The sequence below is a fragment of the Kwoniella shandongensis genome, chromosome 13 (genome assembly GCF_008629635.2).
Source record: "Kwoniella shandongensis chromosome 13, complete sequence".
NCBI lineage: Eukaryota > Fungi > Basidiomycota > Tremellomycetes > Tremellales > Cryptococcaceae > Kwoniella > Kwoniella shandongensis.
In genome coordinates, this window is record NC_089299.1 from 639,577 (window position 1) to 661,959 (window position 22,383).

General features: G+C 49.2%; 10 protein-coding genes across 10 annotated transcripts; 7 read left to right on the forward strand and 3 right to left on the reverse strand.

Moving 5' to 3' along the window:
• Positions 1–9: 9 nt before the first annotated feature.
• Positions 10–839, reverse strand: CI109_106922 (uncharacterized protein; the record flags this gene model as incomplete). Its single annotated transcript, XM_032002014.1, has 3 exons — positions 10–296; positions 397–620; positions 703–839. The coding sequence occupies 3 exons, from the start codon at positions 837–839 to the stop codon at positions 10–12; spliced, it is 648 nt and encodes a 215-aa protein (XP_031863571.1).
• Positions 840–1,310: 471 nt separating this feature from the next.
• CI109_106923 (uncharacterized protein) lies at positions 1,311–2,122 on the reverse strand (the record flags this gene model as incomplete). Its single annotated transcript, XM_032002013.1, has 2 exons — positions 1,311–1,923; positions 1,992–2,122. 2 exons carry the CDS (start codon positions 2,120–2,122, stop codon positions 1,311–1,313), a joined length of 744 nt encoding a protein of 247 aa, XP_031863570.1.
• A 595-nt stretch (positions 2,123–2,717) lies between these two features.
• Positions 2,718–3,528, reverse strand: CI109_106924 (uncharacterized protein; the record flags this gene model as incomplete). Its single annotated transcript, XM_032002012.1, has 2 exons — positions 2,718–3,324; positions 3,395–3,528. 2 exons carry the CDS (start codon positions 3,526–3,528, stop codon positions 2,718–2,720), a joined length of 741 nt encoding a protein of 246 aa, XP_031863569.1.
• Positions 3,529–3,916: 388 nt separating this feature from the next.
• CI109_106925 (uncharacterized protein) lies at positions 3,917–4,350 on the forward strand (the record flags this gene model as incomplete). The annotated part of the gene is made up of 2 exons (XM_032002011.1): positions 3,917–4,209; positions 4,272–4,350. 2 exons carry the CDS (start codon positions 3,917–3,919, stop codon positions 4,348–4,350), a joined length of 372 nt encoding a protein of 123 aa, XP_031863568.1.
• Positions 4,351–10,744: 6,394 nt separating this feature from the next.
• On the forward strand, positions 10,745–13,110 carry CI109_106926 (uncharacterized protein; the record flags this gene model as incomplete). Its single annotated transcript, XM_032002010.1, has 5 exons — positions 10,745–11,120; positions 11,177–11,516; positions 11,569–11,629; positions 11,685–12,380; positions 12,442–13,110. The coding sequence occupies 5 exons, from the start codon at positions 10,745–10,747 to the stop codon at positions 13,108–13,110; spliced, it is 2,142 nt and encodes a 713-aa protein (XP_031863567.1).
• A 1,198-nt stretch (positions 13,111–14,308) lies between these two features.
• CI109_106927 (uncharacterized protein) lies at positions 14,309–15,514 on the forward strand (the record flags this gene model as incomplete). The annotated part of the gene is made up of 6 exons (XM_032002009.1): positions 14,309–14,419; positions 14,665–14,766; positions 14,960–15,022; positions 15,088–15,126; positions 15,211–15,233; positions 15,394–15,514. The coding sequence occupies 6 exons, from the start codon at positions 14,309–14,311 to the stop codon at positions 15,512–15,514; spliced, it is 459 nt and encodes a 152-aa protein (XP_031863566.1).
• Positions 15,515–15,784: 270 nt separating this feature from the next.
• Positions 15,785–17,196, forward strand: CI109_106928 (uncharacterized protein; the record flags this gene model as incomplete). The annotated part of the gene is made up of 8 exons (XM_032002008.1): positions 15,785–15,801; positions 15,881–15,915; positions 16,013–16,184; positions 16,274–16,367; positions 16,430–16,662; positions 16,738–16,991; positions 17,069–17,104; positions 17,174–17,196. The coding sequence occupies 8 exons, from the start codon at positions 15,785–15,787 to the stop codon at positions 17,194–17,196; spliced, it is 864 nt and encodes a 287-aa protein (XP_031863565.1).
• Positions 17,197–17,874: 678 nt separating this feature from the next.
• On the forward strand, positions 17,875–19,118 carry CI109_106929 (uncharacterized protein; the record flags this gene model as incomplete). The annotated part of the gene is made up of 6 exons (XM_032002007.1): positions 17,875–17,885; positions 17,950–18,318; positions 18,457–18,554; positions 18,622–18,680; positions 18,824–19,017; positions 19,082–19,118. The coding sequence occupies 6 exons, from the start codon at positions 17,875–17,877 to the stop codon at positions 19,116–19,118; spliced, it is 768 nt and encodes a 255-aa protein (XP_031863564.1).
• Positions 19,119–19,448: 330 nt separating this feature from the next.
• Positions 19,449–20,267, forward strand: CI109_106930 (uncharacterized protein; the record flags this gene model as incomplete). Its single annotated transcript, XM_032002006.1, has 2 exons — positions 19,449–19,576; positions 19,628–20,267. The coding sequence occupies 2 exons, from the start codon at positions 19,449–19,451 to the stop codon at positions 20,265–20,267; spliced, it is 768 nt and encodes a 255-aa protein (XP_031863563.1).
• Positions 20,268–20,710: 443 nt separating this feature from the next.
• On the forward strand, positions 20,711–21,506 carry CI109_106931 (uncharacterized protein; the record flags this gene model as incomplete). The annotated part of the gene is made up of 2 exons (XM_032002005.2): positions 20,711–20,835; positions 20,894–21,506. 2 exons carry the CDS (start codon positions 20,711–20,713, stop codon positions 21,504–21,506), a joined length of 738 nt encoding a protein of 245 aa, XP_031863562.2.
• Positions 21,507–22,383: the final 877 nt, after the last annotated feature.

A 22,383-nucleotide genomic window follows, 5' to 3' on the forward strand; every position in this document is an offset into this window, starting at 1 on the left:
CACATCACTCTACGTAAACATCTTCCTCTTCTTCGAGCCGGTCTCAGCTTTAAGCTTGCTGCTACTCTTGGTCAGTCGATCGGGATCGAAATAGCTAGCGATACTGGCCCAGTTAGGGGTGAGAAAGAAGCCGTATCGTGTACGAGTCTGACGATCGAGTAGGATGCGACCGGCAGTAAGTAAGTTGCGAAGCAACTCGTATGCCCATGTTGCACCCAGCTCGTCGAGATATCCGACGAATTTCTTAAGCTCCGCTTCACATCTCTCCTGAGAATCGCCATGAGAAGCATCTTGATCTGCGTTCGAAAAGAGCTGTCCTCGCCATGAGAGGATCTCGAAGTTGAGCCGCGCAAGTGAAGAGACATTTGGGGTAATGTTTTCCCGTTTGATACAAACACTGTTCGGCGAGATCGAGTACCTCGTCATCACACATGTAGAATTGCGTCATCTCGAGTAGGGAACGAGCAGTGTCGAAGACTTCTGTGGTCGGGACGGTAGGTTTGGGAGAGTGAACTAGATCGAGAAAGAGACCGATGACTTCGGATGATTGGTCAAGAGCGACCCAGTGGTCATCGCCAACATCCGAAGAGGCGATTGTAAACATATCGGCGAACACGGTACTTAAGGACAAAAGCCTGTAGTCAGCAACGCAAACTAGGTGATGCATCACCTTCCTTCTTTGAAAGGGGCAGCCGGACTCACCTGACTCTGGCCAAATGGAACCTGCTCGCTCGGAAGTAGACATAGTCGTCCGACTTGATGATGAAATCGTGTTGCGGATCGCAATGGAAATGGTAGAATGTGCGTTCTTGGCTTCTGACTTTGGTTCTCGAAGTCATGCTGGGTAAAGAAACACGTTTGTGCCAGAGATAACAGCATTTGAATGAAAGAAAGAAGAAGAAGAGATGGAAGAACAGAAGACGAAGATGAAGAGGATAGTACAAACGCTTGGAAGGGTTAAAGTACTGTACGCCGGTCTGTGCACGGAGCTTATAACAGTTCGAAATGATTAGCCCCTTCCATCGTCTCGCCTTTGAACTTGATATCGCTTTTGGACGAGTCAGGTAGTAATCATGCTCTGAGGCAATGTTTGACGCCGCTTTGTGCGTCATGCCACTGCAGACTCCTGCGACGAATTACTCATCCTTTATATGGTCTGTCTTGATATGAGGTCACGTATCGCGTATGTTATGGAATGTGGGGACAATGGATTATCGTGTATACGGTATTGGGTCTCGCTCTATCACATATATCATATCTTTGTCCTTCTTTCGCTTCGCTGCTCCTTGATTGTGTTGCCCTAGGCCTACCTACAGCTTCCTCTTCTTTGAGCTGGACTCGTCGGGACGCTTACTACTCTCGGCACGTCGCTCGGGATCGAACTTATCTGCGATGCTTGACCAGTTGGGAGTAAGGAAGAAGCCGTATCTGACCACTTTTGACGACTCTTGGGGCAGAGGCCCAACCGTAAGGAGGTTGCGAACCAGCTCGTACGCGTAAGTGGGATCCAGCCGATCGAGATAGCGCAGGAACATTCGGAGATTGGGTTGACACTGTTCTTTGCGAGAAGTAGTCCAGGGGTTATAATTGATATATGACAGAGCTGTCTTCGCCATGGTAGAGTCTTGTCGATGCGACGCAATCACAAGTAGGTCCATCGGATGCCTCTTTCCAGCCGTGTACAGACTTTCGCGCGCGATGTTCTGCAGCTCCGTTTTACACATCGTGTAGGTCGTGAGGTCGAAAAGCGATGCAGCCGTGGAGACGAACTCGATACTCGGCACTTTGGGATCGGAGGAATGCGCAAGATCAAGGAAGAACTTGATGGCTGCAGCCGAGTAATCGAGAGTGATGATGTCTTCTATGCGATTATTGACTGTGCTCGACGAAGTCGCAGTGGAAAACATGTCGGCAAAGAAAGTACTATGGAATGGTATTCCATACGGTTAGCGCAAAGAACAGAACAACCTGGAGGATACAAGTTCACCCACCTGACTCTGGCGAGGTGGAATCTGCTTGCTCGGAAGTGCATTCCATCATTCGATTTGATAATGAAATCATGTTGCGGATCGCAGTGAAAGTGGTGGAACTTGCGTTCATTATCGTTGTCCTGGGCGGTCATGTTGGCCAAATTTGACGAATGTGTCTCTGTTATACGGGTTTAGATGGGCTTCGAATGGAAGAGATAGATCGAAAGCCAGATTGTCATGTGGAGGAAGCAGTGGGATGATTGCGGTCCGTGCGTGCTGAGATGCGACTGACCTCCGGAGGATACGTGTATGAACGCACAGGTAAACATTCGGCCCTTGACGACAGTTCGTAAATGCCACACTAATGAAAGTAGACAACGATCAGCTCCTCCACAGCGATGCCGTGCACGTCATCTGGGCGCAGTACATAGAAGCACGGCGCAATCATCATCTGCACGACGACCAGATGTGTAGGGGTGACCAAATTGAACCATTCAATTATCCATCGTTTCTCCGTTACTCTTACAACTGTACCAGTGAGCCATCAAGTCATCAATCCGAAGCATAGGAACAACCTCCTTCACGACCGAGACACAATACACTGCTGCACCGGAGTAGATTCACACCTCTGGTTGATCATGTAATACATATTGCTGTGAAATGGGTAACGTATCTACGAGGCTGCATTGGTTTCTGTCATCTCTCACGTTCCCCTCCACCTCGCCGTGTGAGTTAGACTCGTGTTTCTTACATCCAGCCTACAGCTTCCTTCAGTTTGAGATCGACCACTTTTCTGCGCTCTATAGTGAGTCGATCAGGGTCAAATGCTTCGGCTGTTTTAGTCCAGTTAGAGCGTATGAAGAATACGCATTGATAAGGGTCGTTGCCGATCTCCGGGCGGAGCTGCCCAGGGACGAGGAGATGTCGGAGAAGCTCGTACGCATAGGTGGGATCTAATTCGTCGAGGAGCTTATAAAGGTCGTCCATCTTCTCCTTGCACTCATTTCCAGATTTACCGAGCGCAAAAGACTTTGAAAAGGACGATAAAGCCGTTTTTGCAGTGAGGAGATCTTTTCGATGAGAAGCCAATGTGAGAGCTGCTTGGGGATGCTTCCTCGCCGCTTCAAGTAGACCGATCTGGACGACATCTCGTATCTCACTGCTACACAGAGTGGACTCGGTGATATCGACGAGGGAGTAGGCAATTGTGACATCGTCGATCTTGGGGACGCTAGGTGTGGAGGCATAAACGAGGTCGAGGAAGAGATCGATGACTCGGGTAGGGTAATCGAGTGTGAAAACGTCGTCCAAGCGATTCTTAGTGCCCGTGTTGAACATGTCGGCGAAGAATGTACTGAGAAAAGCATTTCACGTCATTCCCACTCAAAAGACGGATGTATCGAAATGATAAGTGATGGACTTACCTGACTCTAGCTAGATGAAATCTGCTAGCTCGAAAGTACACATTCTCGTTCGACTTGATAATGAAGTCGTGCTGTGGGTCGCGATGGACAGGGTGGAACTTGCGTTTACTATTTTCAGGCAACAAAGTGGTCATTTCGTGGTGATGAAACTGGTTTTTTGGTGTCGTTGAGAAGAAAAGATGGAAGGAAAGAGAAAGACGAAAAGAAATTGATGGCGGAGGGAGGGAAAGGACGATTGATGATTGTATTGCGGCTGCGCACAGACCCCTCTCGGTAAGTACTGCACCTCCGGTCAGAGAGGGCGCACGGACTACATCTTCTTGCTCAAGGTTTGACCTTCTATCTATGTAAGTAGGGTGAGGTTTTGCATGGGCCGCGAGCATAACTCTCATTTCAATGTCGGTACTACTAGCCAATAGGGCGCAGACCCAAAAGGCGACAAGTGATAACGTCAGCCCATTCAATTTCTTCATTGTCTCCCTTTCACGCTTATCTCAGCCGTATGTGTAATCTATGACCAACATGCCTCGAGCAAGCTCCCACACCTCTGCGCCTACGAAACCATATGATGGTCCCCCCCCGCCATCATCGCAAGGCGACATCAAACCGAACATGATTGACCACAAGCCGGACATCAAAACCACACATTCGCCCTCTAAAACTCGTCGTGACTATTCCGATCGTAAACCGTGGACTCATGAGGAATTGATCCAACTTTTCGAGTACGACTCGAAATCCGGCTCGTCGATGGGTATGCGAGCATGGGGGAATGCAGTTGAAGGTAAGACTGCCAATCAGAGTTATCAGACTTGGAAGTGAGTCTGCATTCGGGACATGGCGTGATAACAAGGTGGCTGACGAGATCACCATCACATAGACAAACGTTGAGTCCTTGGATCAAGAAGGCGATCGCTGCAAAGGGAGGAAAGGCTGGACGAAGTGGGAGTTCAGTGTGATCGATCACTAGGGGTTGTATATGTATTGGCGTAATAGTCGAGATTGGGATTGAAAGATGCATGTTTCTTAGGTATAAGGGATTGTTCTCAGGTGATTAGCGGTCACTCTGGGTTCGCACAGTCAATACGTATGTAAGATCACTTCCAAAAGCCCAAGTCGTATGGGATCGTCTACTAGGGCAGCCCATTAAATTTGGAATCAAGACGGGTCGAAATGTTTCGATACAGTCTTCCACTCATAGTCGAGTAAGAAACCATCTCCCATCGCCTTCTTCGTTCGGTAAGATAATCGCGTTCAAGGTGTCAACATATTCTGAAGAACGGGCGAAGGAGAGATGAGGTGATTCGGGGTATTGAAACGATTTCATCACAGGTGGGTGAAGGTGGCGAGTGAGCTTGCTTCGCACACGCACGGACCTCTCATGAGTATTGGTTAGTCTGCTGCCAACACCAAACGTCGAAACCGCCTCAAGTATTGAGCAATGCTTATCGACGTCAAGATACTGCTGGTGTTTGTAGCGATAGATCTGCGTTCAACACGATGCTGATCACTCGAGGTATGAGCTCATCGAAGTGTGGTGTTAGAGTCGGCTTATGCAGCAAGGCAATATGAGCGGTAGGCTATTATTTGGCCCCTTTTGGTACAGCACTGACAACAGTGGCGCTGGCCCAAGTGGCACAATCAATATCATACTCGTCCTCGTACTATGTCGCACAAACGTCGACGGCATGAGTGGTGAATCGACTTCATAACACGTCGCTTCTATGCCAACGTTGTACGCGCTAGTCCAAGACAGCAAGAAGTGGGACGTCTGGCTGGCAGAACCTTGACGCAGATCTGCCGACCCAAACTCTCTCACTCTTACGTTTGTCGATGCGATCTGGCGAATGTCGACGTAGGCTTTGCTGGGTTGTGAGAAAAGCGATCAGGCCCCGAACTCTATCTAAATTATCGTCCCTTCGGCACTGTCATTCTCGTTCTCAAGCTCACGCTTCCACTTTGTCCCACTCCCTGATTCATACGCCTCGCTCTGTCGTTCTATGTAACTCGGAGGTCATTTCAACATAGGTATGTACAACGCAATGAAGTGTTCCTGTGACGGCTGATTTTGGTAACTACGGAGATAAGGGATGCGACTTCCGAGGTCGAGTTGATATACCCCTGAGGCGGGTTGTATCAGTTGCATAACAATTCACGTTCGATCGAAAAGTTATACGAGTACGAGTATGCCATAACGTTTTGTGCATTCCAGCGTTCAGCATCGCACTGTGCATTGCATAAGAAAGCAGATAATATCGACTTTAGACTCTTCCTCGTCGCTTGTCGGTTGAAACGCAATTATTGTCATTACTGCTATGACATCGACTGTTAGTCTAGCTTAGTTCTGACAATTGGGTTTCGTCAGATTCGGCGATCGCAAAAGACCAAGACCAAGACGTCCTCGTACCTTGGCAATCAACGCCGTGCAGGTTTGTGTTTGAGGGCAACGGACAAACGAACGGGCTGTTTCAGGGAACATGACAAGATCGGGAGAGTGTTCCGCGTCGTTGTTTCCCACTCCATGCATTTTTTCGCTAGGCTTGAACTGTACGCTATACAATACCTCCCAATCAATCACATACATGCCCGCGCGACGAAACCGAACTATAACCATATCGACCACCCAACTTGATCGACTACGAATATCCACCCTATTTGACGAAATAGATGAGATTTTCAGGGACACCTTCCGTTTGCTTTGTGTGAATGGGATCACATATGACGGAGGGTAACGCGTCCATCCCTCGGTCTATCCCGATCGTTCACCCCGATGGCAAGTTAAATCACAAAATCAACCCTATTTCTGGTTACTGTAGGTCCCAAATTACATGGACACATGATGGGACTATATCTCTCTTTTACCCTGTACGCCCAACCCTCCCTTCCCATCCCATCGTCCCTGATTCATCTGTAACCGTTGGTCCTTTGTTCCTCTTCACACTACGAGTAATAGTACTGTATAGCGTCTACGCCTACGTACGTTGTGATTTCCGGCGATGGGAGATGGGACAATTGGTGACGGTGATGGTGGCGTTCAAGGTGGCGGTGGCTTAAGATATGCTTGGATTGAGATTGGAAATCGGTACCGTACCGCAAACACGGGAATCAGATCTTTTTCCCTTTTCTCGTTTCCAAGGCTGATAATCTGATGAACAAGGCGATTGAGTGACGGACGGACAAAGCAATCACTGCGCCGCTAAAGATGCATTGGTGAGATCCTTGGCGTCTCGGGCATGGACTGACTCATCTCCCCATATCGCTCTACCCTGTTTCAATGGGTGGTCCCCGTATGTGTGATCACAGCACGCCGAGAGACGAGCCTGCGCTGTGTGTGCGTGTGCGCGCCAACGCGATGTAACCTTACAACACAGCATTTGATCATGTCGTACAGGGGCGACCAAGTTTGTTGTTGGAGCTGGAACAAGTCTAATACAGGTGTTGTGCTAGATACTTTTGTGCCGCTGCGCAGTCAAGAGATGCGTTGTGTAGAACAGCACTGGCATGTTGTCGCAGCACCGTAAAGCACCTGATGCCATTTCGGGTGTCACAACGAACGATATGATGGGGTGATGGGATAGATTGTCACCCTCTTAACCATAACTCAGGGGTATTTTTGACAAAAAGGTACGCAGTCCAATAAATTGGTTCACATTCACAATCGCTCGTTCGCTTGTTAGGGTTCATCAATCACTTTACATCATTCCGCATCATCATCCCCATCCTCCTCATGCAACGCACACACAGCATCGCCGTGATGCATGGGGATGATCGATGTTTATGTTATTTACAGTCGCACCAACGTATGTTGTAGCGTTCCTGTCTAAAACCCTATCGAGGGATCAACGAATTGATTGATTGAATGGAGTGCTACGCGGCGCTTTTTGTGGCGTCGTACGTCACCATATAGTATGTTGCGTCGTTCGACAAGAAACAACACCCACAACAGTTTGAGGGTTACATGTGCAGGTACGGTACCGCAAATAGCGTAAGAGAAGAATTGCAGAACGCCCCACCTAATCTAACAATCACAGTTACAGCTGTCAGACCTATAGACCTGACCCTTATCTCGGCAGGACGTTACTGAGTAAGTTGCTCTTTGTTTCCGCGTTAGCCTTTTTCATCTACGGGGAATTTAACTTCCCGGTCAAAATCGAGATTTGGCTTGATTGACTGCAACTGCGACTACCTTACCGAGCAACTAAAGCAACTGTCTCTCGGAGACATCTTTCTTTGTTCGGGGCGGACAAGCGGGCGGGCATTAGCAGGTCCTGGATCTCCTTTGTTCGGTCTTGGTCTTGGTCTGGCTTGGTATGTAACATAGACTCGCTACTAGTAAGTTCGATTCGACACAAAACCCAAACTATGGATCCGTGTGTGACCGGCTACTGTAACTAAGGCTTTGAATGTCTCAGTTGTTCGGAGTCTAGGTCATAGATAGATTGAACAAAGGCACTATTCGTACTGACCTGACCGTTATGTTATCCTATACCCTTGATCACTGACGTTGTTGAAACTTGAACTTGGGTGGCAAACGAACGAATGAATGCATTAGCAGTCGTGCCGTGCGTATGCATGTATCGGTCCCCCAACGATCACAAACAAGATGTGAAGGTGTGTGTGATCCCTTAACACACTCCACCTTGCATAAGCGTGCCCCTTTCCCTTTCGTTCCGTTCCCCGTCATGTTACCCTCCTCCCTTTTCCCTCGATCCTGATCTCCCCGTTTACACAGCGCGCAACCGCACCTCATCCCACAGTAGACCGAAGTATCCTTTTTATAGGGTTTGTAGCTCTGGATTATTACATTACCTACTATTTTATCATTTACGCAATCTTCTGCCTTCTGCGTGTGATCCGGGGGCCCGACACGATAGTACGATAGGAGTAGTAGTCAATAGTTTCCATGTAACTTATAATTTTGGTTTGCTGCAGCACCAAAGGACAGAGTGACGCCGACGGCACGCAGGGTCGTAACAACAAGCAACGTCACACTTCCGAAAAAGTAAAAGTTTAAGAGTTCTGCGTGCGTGCGTCGTTCTGCAGTCAACGAGAGAATACCGCATTGACTACTGCTATACAGACGCAGACAGACAGACAGACAGACAGTCAGTCAATCAGACAGACCGAGACGCTTTGATCCGTTTATTTCGCGCCGATCATTCAAACTACAACCCTCTCCTTTGTTCAAACCAAAGCGAAGACCCTTCGTATCACCTCCACTTCACCGAACCATCCCCACGTCCACCCTTACACCGCCCGATAGACTACGAGACGATACGAGACGAAACAATAGGAAGCAGATCATAACGACGCCACGACTTACGCCACCATTCTGTCAGCACTACTCGTACCGTATCCAAGCTCAAGACCTTGGCTGCGACCTCTTGCAATCGAGTGCGAATACCCGATCCTATCCAGCGGAAATTTCCAACCTACGCATGTTACGATTACTATTGTAACTTGGTAGCAGCACTGGATTACTGCGACGAGAGACCATTACTGCACGCACGGATCTACCCATGAAGCCGTTTCAGGCTACATCACCACCCGCAACACATACGGATTCACACTCGGCTTCAGCTAGTACGAGAACAATAGGGCGAGGACGATCGGAAAGCAGGGTTTGCATTTACGCTTGAAGTGTGGTGAGCAACATTGTGCTATCCCTTGTGACATTGGCCGCACTACGTTGCGCGAGCCCGGACAATCACAACTTACATGGACACGCACTGATCAATCACACTGTCCCTCCTTTCACAGTTTTGCGTTCACCCTCACCTGCCACACGATACACGTTACACACACCACATCGTCGACAAAACGATCTACCCCTGTCATCTCTTTTGTCATCTGTCGGCCTGGTGATCAAGCACCCGGGCTTCGTGACGAGCATCAACCCCTCGTTCCTTTCCTTCTTCCACAAACAAACCCCCTGTTTGATCTTCCCTTCTTCGGTTCGATCACCTCGGCGTACGTAGGGAGCTCGGTCGAGCGGTCATTGGCGTTATCAAGCACGGTCCAGTGGTCGATCAAAGAGCAGACGCCTCACTTTACGATCGTATCCAGAACAAAAAAAGGACAAAGCTGAGGAACAAACATACCGCACGAGGCACCGACCCCATCACCGGAAGAGATTAGTTGAATCGCACTCGGACACGGATCGCTTTGAGCACCCTTTCCCTGTCGGTCTCCACGTATCTTTACATCCGAACGTCCGAACGGACCATCAACAGCGGCGATCATTCCCGATCGTAATAGAGAGATTAGCGCCCACTATTGTCGGAAAACCCCTTTCCTTCTCTTGGTCCTTCCTTGCGCCACCGCGATCAGGCCAGGCCGCCCTTTCAATCCTGATTGATATACGGCATTGCGGCACGGCTCCTTACGATTGAATTCAAAGCTCAAAGGTATTGTCTCACGTTGACTCACTCACCCACTCCACGACAGAATTGTTCAACGAACGATTCAAACTGGAAGCTCGCACCACCTTTCACCCCTTTCCTTGCGGTCCATATCGATTGCGGAGAGCGTGTGCGTTTCGACTCATATCGGATCGAGAGCAACCAACGGTTCGACATATATTCCCTCGACCTTCCTTCATCACATTTTCCTTTCTCAATCTCATTCGAATCTAACCCTGACTAGTTGACGAAGAGGGAGCGATCTAAACTGGTTAACTTATCAATCAAGAGACTAGGAAGAAGAGTGTGAAAGATAGGGTGCGTTCAGTGTTTACAGTTCGAGAGGAAACCTAGTCGTGAGTGGAGAATTGTCTTGAACCACATAATCCGGCACCGGCGGAACGCTCTTTCACACCCGGAAGTCTGTCGTTCTTTCTTGCCTTCCTTGCTTTGCCACCCCACTCATTCCCATTCCGTCTGCCATTCAACTTGCTCAACTTGTCGTCATTGTCGTCCTTGCACCTACGTATATATATCCTTGTGCTAACTCTATTTACAATGATGATAGCTCGCTTTTCGCCGATCACACTTCTACTTTCCACCTTCCTTCTCCCTCGCCTCGGCAGCACGGTCACCAAGCGGATATACCTCATTGTCTCGTTCTTTCGAGCGCCCGCTCTGGTGGAATCACGCCAAGCAGTACACGTCAACTTTCCCTTCACACAGTGACCTAAGCGTCGTGCGAACGATACCATTCAATACTATCGTCAACGTATAAGCTTCGTTTTCAGAATACCGCTTGGTCATCGGAAATCGACATATCAAAGCATCATCAATCTTACAAACAGCTCACTCGCTTTCTCCTATACTACAAAAACCCCTTCCACCATTGCGTCCCCTTGTTCCTCATAGAATCAGCTTGCATTCCCATACTCCATTGTCAGCGCCGCTCATGTGCTCGGAATACGCTTCCTCGTCTCGACTGTTCCTCCCAACGACACCACCGACCTTGCATTTCGACCAGGTCTCCATCGTTGACGGCTCAGTGAGCGAGCAGGAGACCATCCTCGAGTCTCCTTCGGATCCCCTTTCGCACGGACTCTTGCCCAACAGGGTCTTCGGCGATCAATCGAGCAAACCATTCGAACTCGACACGAATTGTTCTTCACGTCGAGCAGAGAAGAGACGTGCTTCTTCAATATTTGGCCCACCTTCCTCTACACCCGGAGGAAGAAGTAGGAAGAGGATCAAGATGAACATGAACATGGCGGAAGCGGGATCCATGGCGGCACTGCCAGGGATACAAACACCGTTAGCAACTTATGTCGGTGAGTGGACTTCACTTCCCACCTTGCTCCTTGTAAGGTTACTGACCATCACACAGCTCAAATGGTTGTCTGGTTATGGTATGGAGACTTCCAAAATCAAAGCCAATCGCTATCCGCTTCTCCAAACCTCAACACACCGCCAATACCGAATAGCCCATTCGACGTGATGATCGACCCTCCTCCTCGGGTCACGCCACTCATGGTCCATCCCTCACCACAATTCAGCAAATTTGTAGCTCGATTGCTTCAAGTCACGATGGTCTCTCACAGTGTCACAGTCATAGCGCTGCTGTACATCTACCGATTGAAGATGAACAACCAATTCTTTTCCACACCTGGCAGCGAGCAAAGACCATTTGTGGCTGGGTTGATGTTGGGAAACAAATATCTGGACGAGTTAGTCAGGCTTCAGAATATAGTTGAAACTCAGACTAACGATTCGTTATAGTAATACCTACACCAACGCTACTTGGGCAGAGCTTACTAGCATGCCATTGCCAGAGATCAATGTAAGTCCATGTCCAATGCGCATGTCGTACGAAGCTGACGTTTGTATGTGATCAGAAAATGGAAACAGAGCTTCTCAATGGACTTGAGTACCGACTCGGTGTCGACATCAGCGAGTATCAACGATGGAAGACACTTCTGGACGAGTTCATGACATCCCGAGGTCCAGGAGGAGCGGCAGGTCGACATGCCAGGCAACTCTCGGCAGGCAAGAACCAACAAGTTCCTCGACTACTCACCACGCCTATCGCCATGGCCCCATCCTCCAGCAGAGCGCGATCTGCGTCTCCACCTCGATATGCACCGTCAGTACAGGGGAGCTACGTTTTCCCAACAGTGTACGATAATCAGAGGAAGTACTCCGCTGCCGACGTTTACCCACCCTATCCAAATCCGCCTGCGACAGCATACTCGAATTTTACACAATCCATTCCGTCCAGCCAACGACTACCCTCGAATGTTCCTGTCGTTCGAGCAAGGCCACCGGCACTCACTCATCAGGCATCAAACTCATCGCTGAATCGATCCACCTCCCTGAACAGAGAATACTCACGATCGTCTCAGGCCGGCGAGAGCAGGCGAGGCTCAGCTGGACACATCTACGAAACCCCGATGGACCCGAACCCCATGTCGACCGAGTTGCCGAACTCGTATGGTCAGATGGTGGTTGGTAGACAGGGAGAGTGGGACGGTGGACGAGCACTGCTCGCCCCGTACGAGTTCCAAGCGCAACCTCAACTCGTGCCCCCTGAGGTAAGTCTCATGTAAGCTGGTTATCTTGCTAGCAGTGCTGATTGTTCGTTCCGCTTTGCAGCATCTCATGTTCTACTCTCTTGCGGCTGCCCCTCATCCTGGAGTTGACGGTGCACCTCGAAAGGCCATACTTCGATACCAGGACCCCTCGCACCCATTCATGTTCCCCTCAGCGCCAAACCCGAACTACGCAGCGACACCGTCGTATACCCTTGCACCTTCCACGACATATGGCTACGAAGATGTCAACATGTCGGACGCAAGTACCAGCCCGATGACTCTCTACCCTTCTAGCGTTTACGAGATGCCTCAGATGGCTCATGGTGGACCATCGATTCCTACACCACACACTCATTACGACCCATACAACGTCAGCGTCTTCTCACCCATGCACGCCGATCCGGAACCGGCCCAATTCGCCAATGCCGGACCGCCCGGGTATGTTTATCACCCTCCAAACAACATGGCTTGGCAACCATCTTACGCGGTCATGCCTCCAGCTACCGCTCGACCAAACGGTCTCGGGATCGACATGGGGATGAACGGGGCTTCAACTTCGGTCTCACCGGCTGTCTCCGCTGGACCGAATATGAATCGGTGGAGTCTCGGCTCGGAGGAAGGTCTTGTGGGATTGAGATCGGCGAGAAGTGGAGCGGGAGGGTTGATGTGGGCTCAGAATGGGAGTAGGAGCGAATGGTCAAGTCCCATGGTCAAATATGAGCAGGTCTGAGTGAGTGAAGGGCGACAGGTATGTCGAATTATCATTTGTATTGTATCCGGTTATTCATGTTCGTACACGCATCGTTTCATCTCTACATTCTTTCCATACACGAAATGTTCGCAGTCATCACTTTCCATAGCATTTTCAAATAGCATGTTTGTTTTTACAGAGAATCCGTCAAGCGAGATCAAGATAGATGTTTGTATCCAAAAAATGAAATGTATCATGACAAGGCATTGTACGAGCCAGAACTCAACCGAGGTAAACCACAGCGCGACTTTGCAGCATGGACAACTAAGGCTCGTCGACTCTTGGAACTTGGATGCTCAACCCCTTGTTTCGATCGGATGATCCTAACACTGCTTGTGCCCCATTTGGGCATTCTCAGCAATGAAACGTCACTGACCGTCCTTTGATTGGGCTGCGGGGCTCAGTACTCCGTATCAACCCTCAATTCTGCAACAAGACGACAACGGAAGCACAGTACTCGAGTACTAGCACAATGACGTTACGGGCGGCTGGGGTGAAGTGGGGATGGTAAGAAGAGAGGGTTGTGCGTCGGTGGAGAACACTCCTTTCATCGAACATTGGAGAAGATAGGTGGATGTGACAACCAATAGGCAATACAGTACGTTCAGTCACCGGCCGGGACGATATAGGTGTGTTCTTGATATCATCAACCTTTGAACACATACATACACAGACACCGCTTACACACACACATACACAAACTATACGCGAATCTCGACCACATTGTTATTTGGTATTTTGACAAGCTTGTTCTCAGAAGATCTTCTCGCGGCAACTCACGCCCTTGCCACCGCCCATCTATCGATCGACTCAGTCGAGCCCCTGTCCTGTCTGATAGTAAACGTGTACTGTACCAATATCGTAAACGAAATAAAACGACATATCTTGGTAATATATTCAGGAGAAACGGCAAGAAATAACTCGGTGATAAAGTTTGGCATAACGACAAGATGGACCCAATGTCTATGATGATGATGGTGCGTACACATGCGTATGCATATCAGATCGATCCTTCACTATCTTGACGATGTAGAGATAAGAGCGTTGTTTTGGCGGCCAATCTTACATCTGGTAGTGGAGACTGGTCCTGAAATAGATATTCAGCTGATATATGTTAACTCTGCCATCTGTAACTCATCGCCTCGTGACCACGACGACGACCCCGACCAATTCCACCATGATCTCCTTTTACTCGACCATTGTGTCTGAATTGAACACTGCCACATCACAGAATGGTATGGGCGGAATGGGCGGAATGGGTATGGGTATGGGTATGAATCCCATGATGGTGAGTTGTGACTAATTCTTCACTGCAATCTCTTGTTTCGCAAAACGCTCGTTCGCTCTGTAAAGTCATGCGATTGAACGTGGTATCCTGTCCCTCTTCCTTCATCCATCGCAGAATCCAATGATGATGGTAGGTGTGACACTCGTCAAAGGGTCCTCGTCATCGCCTTGTGAACTTGATTGATGAGAAGTGGATGGGTGGTGATCCGGACTCGAGGCTGAATCAAATGCTGATGAGTGATGTAGAGTGGTATGGGTGGTATGGGAATGGGAGGAATGGGTATGGGAGGAATGGGCATGGGAGGAATGGGAATGGGCGGAATGGGGATGGGAATGAATCCCATGATGGTTCGCTTTCTTTCTCGCTGAATCACTCCTTGTCCCAGAGTGTCCACTTCATCTCGTCCATCCTGGCCTTCGCAACTGCCACATCCCATCCTTTTCTTCTCGTTCGAAGAGTGTCTCTTGCGCCCGCCTATCCTATCAGGCCCTGTCATAATCAGTGGCAAAAGTCTCCCGCTGATACTTCAAAATCTTGCAGGGTATGGGAATGGGTATGAACCCTATGATGGGCATGGGCATGGGAGGTATGGGAATGGGTTATGTGAGTGTTCAGAAACATCAGTCGTGAAACGAAAGCCAAGCTGACATCGCTGTTTTTGTTGCTAGGGAATGATGGGAGGCGGTGTAGGTTCCGGTGCATATGGGGTCGGTATCCCTTCCCCTTACACTTCAACTTGGTACCCTCCGTGGATGCAACAGCTGATGTATCGTACGCCTTGGTACACTTAGATGCCAAGGTATCCCCCAGGAGGGTAAGCGCGTCTCTTTCGTTTCGACATCGATATATCACCCTCTTCCTCCTCGACTCATTTCGTTCTATCGTCGCGCTTCACGTCTGCTCTTGATCATAACTTTCGATTCATACACATGTGCCGAACGACATCTGACATGTAAGTGATTTTGTGTTTCCAGATTATTCGGAGATTACGGGATGGGAATGGGAGCTATGCCAGGTGGTATGATGGGCGGTATGGGAGCAGGTATGGGTGGATACGGTATGGGGATGGGAATGGGGATGCCATGGGGTATGTAGAATGTATAAATGTATGAATGAGTAGTCTATGTAATGTAGCAACAACAACAGTAACACGAAGAAGCAGTCTCCCAGCGAGCGAGTATAGTGAGTGATACACTGTGCCACATTATCAATCTCCGCGGGATTTCCAGCTTTGCCACTTAGATTCGTCGCTCGTTGTGAGATTTCCATTCACCACTAACTACCAACGTTGCGCAAGAGAACAAAGACAATAGCAAAGTTGGTAGATACATTGATAGACAATTGTTCAACAACAAATCATACAAAATGGCCGCTGCTAGACCGTGAGTGGTGAAGACTATGAGCATAACTATGCGAGCAGAAAGGAGGAGAAAAGCTGATTGATACCTTGTCTTCTTGCAGCTTAAAAACCGACTGGGCCGCCGACGACGTCGATGGTGAGTCATATATCTTTAATTCACATATAATCCCTACTACGCCAATATACTACTCGGATGCCTGCTTGATACAAAGGCTGACAGTCCAAATTTGTAGCCGACGAGCTCCCCGCCCCTTCTGAGACTACCGACGCGGACGGTATCACCACCATCATCACTTGGAGGTTGGACGAGCAGGACAGGAAGGTGAAAGTGACAAGAAGGGTCAGGAGACGGATCCAGACTCAGATCGTGTCACATTCCGTTGCGGAGAGAAAGCACTGGGCGAAGTGAGTGGTGGTCAGGTGTCATTCTACTTCGAGAGAGGAGGGAGTGGTCGAGGTGGAATAACGGTGCTAATTGATATCGTGTTCTGTAGGTTCGGTCTCGACAAGGGAAAGCCCTCTGGACCTGATAGGAAGACCACCATCGTTGGCGAGAACCTTCATTTCAGAATCGCACCCGTCAGCAAGGTACGTCTCCGTCTTCATCACTGTTGTTACAGATATTGTGTACTGACGGTACTATCTTACAGGCCGAACCTGAAGCTGCCGACCCTATCGCTGCTAAACCCCTCGCTGGCAAAGCTGTCGTCTGTCGACTTTGTCAAGGTGCCCATTTCACTGCCAAATGTCCTTTCAAGGAGCAATTGGCCGTTGTGGACAGTTTGAATGCGGATGGTATGGATGATGGTCAGGAAGATGATCCGAGTGCGGGAGGTTTGGCCCCTCGTGGTGGTACCTCTACAGGTGGAAAATATGTTCCTCCGTGAGTGTTTTGCGGTACTCGCAAATGTCTTTCTTGGATCGTAGCTGATTACTTATTGTGTGTGATGATGTTCAGTGGACAACGTGCGGGTGGTGGTGCCGGAGAATCAATGTTCAGAAACCGAGACGATCTCCCAACACTTCGTATCACCTCTCTCTCCGTCGACGCGGACGAGGACGACGTTCGAGATCTCTTTGCCAAATTCGGTAGGATCGGAAGAGTGTCAGTGGTCAGGGATCGTGAGACGAGGGAGAGCAAAGGTTTGGCATTCGTCAGTTTCGAGGAGAAGAAGGCGGCAGAATTGGCAATCCAGAAGATGAACGGTCATGGTGAGTTTGGTCGACCTGTTCACCGCAAGGTGAGAGTGGAAGGGTGGAATGCTGACTGTGCGTTTTGCCTGTGTCAGGTTACGATTCGCTCATTCTCAATGTCGCTTGGTCACGTAAGTCCTGCCTTAACTTTCGCAACTTAGCAAACAGGAAGCATAAGCTGACTTTCTGTGTTACTATAGAACCCCGAGGCGACCGACCATAGTTTCTTTCCGTACATCTCCAAAAGCTGGCAGAGCCATCACATTGTCATGTATATGCAGTCTGATACCCATGACGTGAAGCACAAGGGTTAGCTTGTGCAGATGCAAAAGGGTCCTCACGCACACGGATATAAACAAAGAGGGGTGCTTCTAATCTAATGATTTGGGCAAGGGAGCGTCTGAGCTTTAGAGTTCTGGTCACAGCGCCTGCAGCAGTCTCGTTCCAGGTGGTAGATCTGACAACTGCTTGACTTCCGTTTATGCCGCGGTCATAGACCAGACAGGACGACGATCAATCCCCATTAGCAAGAACACAAAGCTGCGTTCCCGCTTCATTGGATGCACTGGTCTGTCCAATCATCGAAGCATGCCCTCTTGTACTCGTACGCTCGGTTCATAGCACGGGGACGATGACAATGCATACACAGCGTTGAGATGACTTGATGACGGATAGGGCGAGATATGGAGATAGACTCGCTATGTGCCACAACCCTGGTCCCGTAAAATTCAATCGGTGCCGTCATCGCGCTCGCTCAACCTCCATCTTTGGTATTTCGTCCAACTTTTGAGCTGCAACTGCAACTCAGTTTGATAGGTCACTTGAACTCTACATAACTCGCCTCAATAAGTTAGCGGCAAAGAATCGCATTAGAGGGACTCCACTGACACTGCACTGCATCATGTTCAAAAAGTGAGCTATATGCAACCCTTCATGACCCGAGGAGAACCAAGCTGACGTCTCTCCCATGACCCAGATTCAGCCCCAAAGAAGACGTCTCTTCGTCCACCTCTCTCAAATCTTCCGTCCAACGAAACATCCGATCGTCAATCCTCACCCAAATCCCCTATCTTACCCAACCAGCATGGCGAGATCCTTCCGCCGCAGCGTCAACTCCTGCCGCTCCTGCTGCTGCCGAAGCTGAACCAGCAGCTGCGGCCGAAGAGCCCGAAACGACCGGTGGGAAGGGCAAGAAAGGTGGGAAGGGAGGTAAGGGAGGTGGGAAGGGGAAAGGGAAGGGAAAAGATAAGGAGGAGAAAGAAGATAAGGAGGAAGAAGATGTGGGAGGTCATCAGGTGATAGATGAATTCTGGCCGAAGAAGGAAGCGTTGGGTTTGACAAAGTGGTACGTTGATTCTACGCTTCAATCGATCATACCTTGTCCTACTCGCAACGACACTGCTCGAGATAGCAACAAGCGTATAGTGGGAAGTCCAACATCACGTTCGGAAGGTTTGCTGACTTGGTGTTTTGAACACCGTAGCCACGACAGAATATCTCTGTTCACAGTCTCTCAGATCCCCCTCTTTTTCCAACATTTCGACGGTCCCTTCATCCCTTCTCTCAAACTCTTACATAAATGTGAGTCAGCTGCAGTCTGCCGGTATCGAAGTCAGAGATAGCTGATATACATGACGTTGTACGGTAGACCCTGCAATGTTACCGCATGTTCAGATAGATAGAGGAGCTATCAAATTCTTGCTTGCTGTGAGTTATCGCTTTTACAGGACTATTGATGTACCTCCACTCTCCTTGCAAGACCGTCATATATAGCCCATAGACTTTCACTTTTGACCTGGCGTCATTATTACCCGTCAACCCCTTGCTGATACGATTGCTCCTCCTTGTAGGGCGCAAATATGATGGCACCCGGTCTTCTCTCTGCCGGAGGAAGATTACCCGACGGTCTTGAGAAAGATACGATCGTAGCAATCCATGCGGAGGGCAAAGAACATGCTTGCGGGATCGGAAAGATGGTAGCCTCAAGTGAGGAGGTCAAGAAGGTCGGGAAGGGCGTGGCGGTTGAAGTGTTGTGCTGGATTGGGTGAGTTGGTCTGCTTACGATTGTAAGGGAGAGGAAAGGAGGGCTGACGCTTTGTGTATTACAGGGACGATCTGTGGAAGGTTGATACTATCGGACTTTGAGGTGATCATGATCATGCAAACAGTAAAGATATTGGCCATACGTCTTGCGCGTGGTCCTCACTACTCAGACAACCAGATTGCTCGGTACATCAGGCACAAGCTGGAAAGGAGGGGTGGAAAGGAGGGGTGGAAAGGAGCGTATTATCAGCGGTGTGGCAGGAGGGCTTTGTGGAGGAGGACCATGCTCACTGATTCTCACCCCACCGCGGTGGGGAACGTCAGCTTTATTTCAAGTTCCTCTTCTTTCTTTCTACTTTCAACTTCACCACTGAAGTCCAGCTCATTTATCGATTCGATTCATTCCACTCCCAGCGATAGACTCAATTGATTATGTCCGAACCAACTCCTAACAAGGATAGTCTTCAAGTTCACCATTTCCACGATCGAGGTGACATCTGCCTTCAAGCAACCGACGGGACACTCTTCTACGCCGACAGCTGGCGACTCAGCCAAGCAAGGTGGGATACTCAGTGATCACATTTGTGTGAACTGTTACTGATAGCAAGCAGCGAGACTTTCGCACATATGCTTGAGATCCCTCAACCTGCCGGCACAAAGCATCCGCGATCGCGCGACGAACTGGACCCCATTCCAATCGATTCGAGGTCCGATGTCCTCGATCTCTTTCTTAACGTTGTCAGCGTGTCTTCTCCCAACATCGACCACGTCCCCTTCATGTTGTGCAAGAAGATCTCGTTGTTCTGCGATAAATTCGAAGTGCAAGACCGTATAGCTAGTCTATTCGTCAAACGAGTCTTGAAACTGGCGAAACAGCATCATCAAGAGTGGGACGTACTGATCTGGGCTGGAGAGAGGAATGATGTGGACATGGCACGACGAGCTCTAAAGATGATGACGGACCGAGTCTTCATCGGAAATCACCACGCCGACCAAGGCCAAAACGAACCCGAAAACTTGCCCTTCTGGGCTAATTTCAACCAACTGCCCATTACCTGGCGAACCGCTTTGTTCAAGGTCGTTCTCGATAAACCGTGTCTCAACGTCAGTGCGAAGAAAACCAACAAATCCTCTGCATGTCATGCCGATCAACGAATTGCTATCAACGAGGATGACGCCTGCTTCGCAGCCTTGTCGATCACCAAAGACTGGAGTCAAGTCGCAAGCAAGTTCGATCCTGAAAGTGCTTAGAACCTACGTGGCTCGTGACCTGGGAGAGTCGAGGAGATGCTGATTGCAAAGAGACGCACGAGATCAGCTGGCAGATCTCTGCTGTTTATTCTTTTCCTTGTATGCCTTCATCTCGACTTCTGCGGCTCGTTCGTTCCTTCGCTCAGATCGACTTTTCCAGCCTCTTGATAGAGAATTAAACGTTTTCGGTAATATTTCACATTCTCCTCACCCGCTTGATGCTATTCTCTGTACATCTTAATCTACATACCATGCATCCCATTATCATTCTTGCTCCACTAAGCCGTCATCAATGGAAAAGCCTACCGTAGTTAGGCATCTGTAACAGGAAGCCTGGTCGCGCCTGGTTTTGCCGTTTTGTGTGACGCGTCACTCCACCACGAACATTAATCCTGCGTTATACGGTCCATTCTGACGTTGCACAACAGCAGCAAACCTTCAGTATGACCGAGAGTGGGCCTTCGACTTCGCCGAAGGTGCACAGCTATCATGATCATGGAGACACATGCTTGCAAGCATCGGATGGAACGCTATTTTACGCCGACAGCTGGCGATTAGGTAAAGCAAGGTGTGTTCGAACCCCACAATACGATGATCATCAATAGTTGACGCGCAGATTGATCCAGTGATACTTTTCACGACATGCTACATCTACCTCGATCAGCACCTGCCAAACGTCCACGATTGCCCTCCCCTCCTATACCTATCCAGACCGATACTCCTCCGTCCACTCTCGACACCTTCCTAAATCTTATCAACGTTTCGTCCCCTTCTGTTAGTTTCCCATCACTATCCTATGCCGAAACGAAAGACCTCTTACTTCTATGCGAACGATATTCCGTCAAGCCCTATATCACCCTCGCGGTAGAACAACGACTTTGGGATCTCACATCTGCCGGGATACGATGTACGACATGGGACGTCCTGATTTGGGCTGGTCAGAGGAACGATATTCGCATGGGTAAAGAATCGTTGAAGCGAATGAATGCTCAGAACTTTATAAGTCCTCGACAGGAAAATGGCACTTATGTGGGACAAGAAAAGTTTTGGAAGAGGTTCGGCGAGTTACCTGATAGCTGGCAATTGGCTTTGGTCAAGAGTGGGATACTAGGAGAAGCTTTCCCAAATGTCAAGGTGAAAGGGAGTACAGTGGCTTGTTTGTTGGTCACGACCGATTGGAAAAAGGTAGCGGATAAGTTTAAACCTGTAGCGTTGGGTGTGCGAGAGGAGCCGGCCTAGGTGGAGAAGGAGTAGCGGAAGTCTTCCAATGAGTTGGAACTTGGGGCGGGCAGTCGATAACGGGTGGGTGAGACGTTCAATATGGTGTGCGTCCCGCTGACTTGTATCGTGCAGTATCTTGGAGCTGTTTGGATGGCTTGAGTATAATGCAATTATGTGATGACAATATGGAGATTTGGAGATTAAAGCCTACTCAGCTTGACGATGCCACAGCGGGTCCGTGCACCTTCGCTTTGACCGCTTTCAGGACACGTTAGCTTCACTCGTCTAACAAGGGCACGACCAACCATCTTCTTTCCCCTCTGTTCTTTCTCCTTCTTCTCTTCTAAACGATTCACCAATCAAACGTGTCCAAGGAGGAGATTGCCTGATCAAGTCACATCAGTCCACAATGTCCGAAGCCTCGGTCCGCCCCTAGCCCGAGAAAGTGGAGAGTAAGGTTCATTCATTCCACGACCAAGGCGATATCTGCTTGGAATCGAGCGATGGTATCCTCTTCATGGTCCATAGCTCGAAGCTGGTGAAAGCAACGTATGTCATCGATGTCAGCCCATGCTCCGACCGAATATGGATACTGATTGTACCATTCAGTGACACCTTTGTCAATATGATATAAATTCCGCAGACGACCCCCGCGAAACAATCTCAGAGTCTCAACAAAGATGTAACTATTCCGACCGATATTTCTTCAAGCGCTCTCGAAGTCTTCCTCGATCTGGTCTACATTCGCAATCCTCGCTCCGTTTCCATGACTCTGCCCTTCGATGACTGCAAACAGTTGTTTGACTTTTGCAATCGATATGATGTGAAGAAACATACAGTATCGCCGATACAGTCAACACCGAGTTCTGGCGACTGTTTGCGAAACATGATCTGC